General features: G+C 39.0%; 1 protein-coding gene across 1 annotated transcript in view; it reads right to left on the bottom strand.

Annotated features, from left to right (window-relative positions):
• DNM1L (dynamin 1-like) overlaps nucleotides 1-4,023 on the bottom strand; it is a 32,413-nt gene extending 28,390 nt beyond the window's left edge. The window contains exon 1 of the mRNA XM_009082215.1: nucleotides 3,982-4,023. Coding sequence (XP_009080463.1) covers nucleotides 3,982-4,023 — 42 coding nt within the window. The remainder of the gene's footprint in view (nucleotides 1-3,981) is intronic.
• Nucleotides 4,024-4,098: the final 75 nt, after the last annotated feature.

Genomic DNA, 4,098 nt, shown 5'->3' with positions numbered 1-4,098 from the left:
AACCACGCATTTGCAAGCAATAAAATAACTATTTTCATTTAAATGATGTTTAATACTGCTTTCCTATTAAAAATCTGTAGAGGTAAAACACAAGGTCAGAGTCATTAGACCTGCACATTTATTTTAATTCACATGAATTCTGCACACAGTGAAACTGCCACCCTCCAACCATGGAAGCCTTAAGGATCTGAAAAGTACAGCTGTTCAGAAACATCAAAGGAAAGAAACAGCACAACACTAAATGTTGGTTGCACCATATAATACCAGCAGCAAAATTTCTATTACATCTGGCAAATATAAACAACTAATTAATGTCGGCCTCACTTCGCTGTTTGTCTGAAACAGACACCAGAACAGTCAGAGCATGACTCGACAGGAGCAAAGGATGGCAAAAAGGAAAACAGTTACACCCAAAACCAGATACAGTAAATGCCACATAGCAAAACAAACAAAATAACCAAACCAAACCGGGAAGTTTGCAAAACCTTTGGGAGAAAAACAAGCTCTCCCCAGCCGGCATTGAAGCTATGCTCTGGTAGCATCCTTCTACAAACGCAGATACAAGTATCCTTTCCATCTACTTGAAATCCCAAGAAAGATCCCTGATCCAGCAAAAAGAAGGGCAGGGCAGAATTCCCCGAGTTAAGCTTGGCACAGGGTTTTCCTGGCTGACTGGTACAAGGTGGAGTCTCCTTCAACTAACACTGGCTCATTGCCAGCTCAATGTGGGCTACACTGAAGGAGCTGAAGTAGCTTAGATTTCTGTTCCCCTGGCAGGGAAAGGTCAAGGAAGCTCTGTACGGCACCTGAAGTTTAAGAGCAAGATGCCAGTCTCCCTCAAATCAGATGCTTTGATAGCATCTGCTGGATTCTTCTCCTTATCCCAGCAGCCAAGACTGTACATTAGCTTCCCATTACTGACAACTGCTTAACAGACAAATTACCATCCTACGTGTTTACCTTAACAGAATATATACATTTACACATATTCAGGTGCTCAGGCTGTTATCTCAGATTGGAAAACCTTCCTTGGCACCAAAAAGGGGTTTAGCATTGAAATATCAAACACGGTACTTACTCCAAGGAGTGAAAAAAGAAATAAATGTAATTAATGTTCATCTGTGAGGCAATCACAGGGAAACATCCAACAGAACAGTCTGAGTTCAATATTGTAAACTGCATCTCCCCATTTAAAATCCCAAAATAGCATTAACCAAAGACTGAGCAAGAGTACTCCATAAATGTGCACCTAAAAGGTCACTTGAAAATCTCATGTGAATTTCATTAGTTGCTAGATCAATTTCACCACCATCTCTCTACTTCAATCAACACTACCAATTGCAACTAAACCCTACAACTTGTTTTTGTCAGTATTACAAGAATTTTGCAACAAAGCTGATGCTTAAGTTTAGCTATAACTAGGCTGATGATTTCTAAAAATCCAAGAGATTCCAAGAATTCATGACCCAAAAAAGAAAAAGACAATTGATTCTTACACAGCTCTAAGGCAAAGAATTAGAGAATTTGTTGTCTGCTTGTGTTTTTAAAATTCATTCTGAAACTCATGTCCACTGATGTAGTGCAGACATTTAATTTTTTTATACCACACACAAAAGGCCCTAACCAGCCACACTATTTTTCTTCATCCTCTTGCCTCCTTTTACTATAGTTTTCATGTGTTTGGTTGAAGCATTTCAATACCACCTTGTTATTCCTTAAAAGAACAGATCCAAACCCACCAGAACACTGAGTGTTACACCATTACTGAACAAATATCATTTATATAATATTTGAAGCCTGGGCTTTTTTTTTTTAATTGCACTTTAGCAATATCGTTCTAAAAAAGGAAGTGAAATACTGAATTGGGGGGGAAAAGAACACCCATCTGGGAGTAGCAGAAAAACCCCAGAACAGGGACAGAAAAACTGACAGTCTGAGAATGTCCTCCGAGTTCTATCAGCAGCAGAGTTCCCAGTTTTCCTAACAGAGCCTGTACTAGGATACAGAAATAACTTACATGGTATTCATGTGAAGAATGAGAAGGAATTCTCATATGGCTGAGTCACAGGAAAATGACTAGAAGTATAAGAGGCCATTTCAATTCATAGCATACTTGTAAAAATTAATACCTGTGAAATTTACTTATACAATTTACTGAGAAGTAGTTTGTAACTAGTACCAAATTGCATCTATAAAGAGCAAAAATCAGGACATTTCAGTTGCTCAGAACACAAGGGCAGTAGGAAATTCATCTGAAAACAACAGAGGGACAAAGGGAACATGGGAAACAGAAAACATTCAAAGGTAAATTAAGGCTTGCAAGCAGTTTCTAGTCCTACATACTCTAGAAACAAAAGAACTAACTTGATGCACAGAAGTAAAAATAAATGAGTACTGGAGAAAAACACAAGCACAAAACAATACAAGTATAGAGAAGAGAGAAAAGACAGGTGAGAAAAATAAACACTGCTTTAAAAAGTATTTTTCTCCTCCTTGCTGAATATATAAAAAGGTCATTTAAGAAAAGCAACTGGCAAATTGGAAGAAAAAAAGCATAACTCAATTAACAGAGAGTTACACAAATCTTAACAGGCAGCATTTGTTTCCTTCAAAAAAAAAAAAAGGAAGTGCAAAATCAAAACTGTTTGTGAATATTATTCAGAAAAGGAAAAATAGACAGCATATGCCAGTAGGCTGCAGACAAATCAGCTGTGTGAACAAACTTAAAGGCCATGTAGCACCAAAAATATCTCAAGAAACACAATTGTCTCCATGCACATGCACAAAAACCCATGGAATCTGCCAGGAGCAAAACTATCACCCATATTTGAGATGTCTCCAGAAACCTGGCCTACAATAAGCCAACTTCAAATGAATAAATGAGTAAAATTGTATTTAATGAAAACAAATTGCATAAAATAACCATCTACAAAATTACAATGGCAGTAAAGAAAATTATTTCTTCCAATAACCCTGACGGAACACAAAAACCCACAAGATACAGCTTGCTAGACACTTCGCTATATATTTTTCTGGAGTCTATAAAGGACTTGGTTTTGGCATGATAGGAAATTGCATATTAATTCAAGGGGGTTTATGAATATACTGAACCCAGCAGTGAATGAATATTACTACTGGTGGGTAGACTATGGTAGTCAAACAAATGTCAACACTGTCTTAACTTGGATCAGTATTTACACTTAGGAAAAGATAACTGGGACAAAGTTCTTTACAAGTATTTTTTAAAATGCCACTTCAATGCATTTCCTAAAATGAAACTGGAAAAACTGTTTAATTGATTTTACATGGAGAAACACCACACCTCTGCACTGCACTGTCGGTTGCAGATCTAAACTGAAACACAAAACCCCCACCAAAACCAGAAAACCCACCTTGTTTGTGAGATTTTTAATGCAAAAATGACGAAAAGTCTTCATGAAGTGACCAGCTAGAAAACCAGCAAGTACCTCACAGAGCTTACCAGTGCAAAGTCTCTGCCACCCAGTTCAGGTATTTTAGATTTACTTTATAAAGTGGCTGATATGAAGTCAATCAATCTGTCTGATATATACTTGGAAAAAAGCATGACTGCTGCCTGCCTCACCACCGGTCTGACACTGCAGTTGGCTTTGAGCAAACCCATTCCAGGCTTCAGCAACGTGCACGCTTTAAACACACAACTCCTGTGTTTTAAGTCATACAATGAAACCCCAGACGGGTAGAGGTGTTATTGTCAGGCGGCACAGCACATTCGACAGACAGTTAATTTCACAGACAGTTACTTAATTTCACAGAAACAAACCGAGAGACCCATTAGCTACAAGTTTTAGTTATGTTTCATGTTTCACTTTCTGTTCCTTTATGACTGCTGCAGTTCTGGTCACTGACCTTCAGCTGCCAAAAGTTTTGCTGAAGAATAGCAACCCATCTGAGCAGATAGCAAAGGGTCCGAGCTAACCTCTAGCCCAGCAGCCGCATTACCGGGCCGAGGCGCGCACACAGCCTCTCACCCTCGCTCCCCATCGCCCCGAGACAAAGGCGTCCCAACGGCAGAAGGGCTCGGAGCAAAGGACAACCTCACGACACCGTCCCGCGGCC

The sequence above is a fragment of the Acanthisitta chloris genome, unplaced genomic scaffold (genome assembly GCF_000695815.1).
Source record: "Acanthisitta chloris isolate BGI_N310 unplaced genomic scaffold, ASM69581v1 scaffold32679, whole genome shotgun sequence".
Lineage (NCBI taxonomy): Eukaryota > Metazoa > Chordata > Aves > Passeriformes > Acanthisittidae > Acanthisitta > Acanthisitta chloris.
The sequence above is the reverse complement of the archived record's forward strand: the minus strand, read 5'-3'. Positions and strand labels throughout refer to the sequence as shown.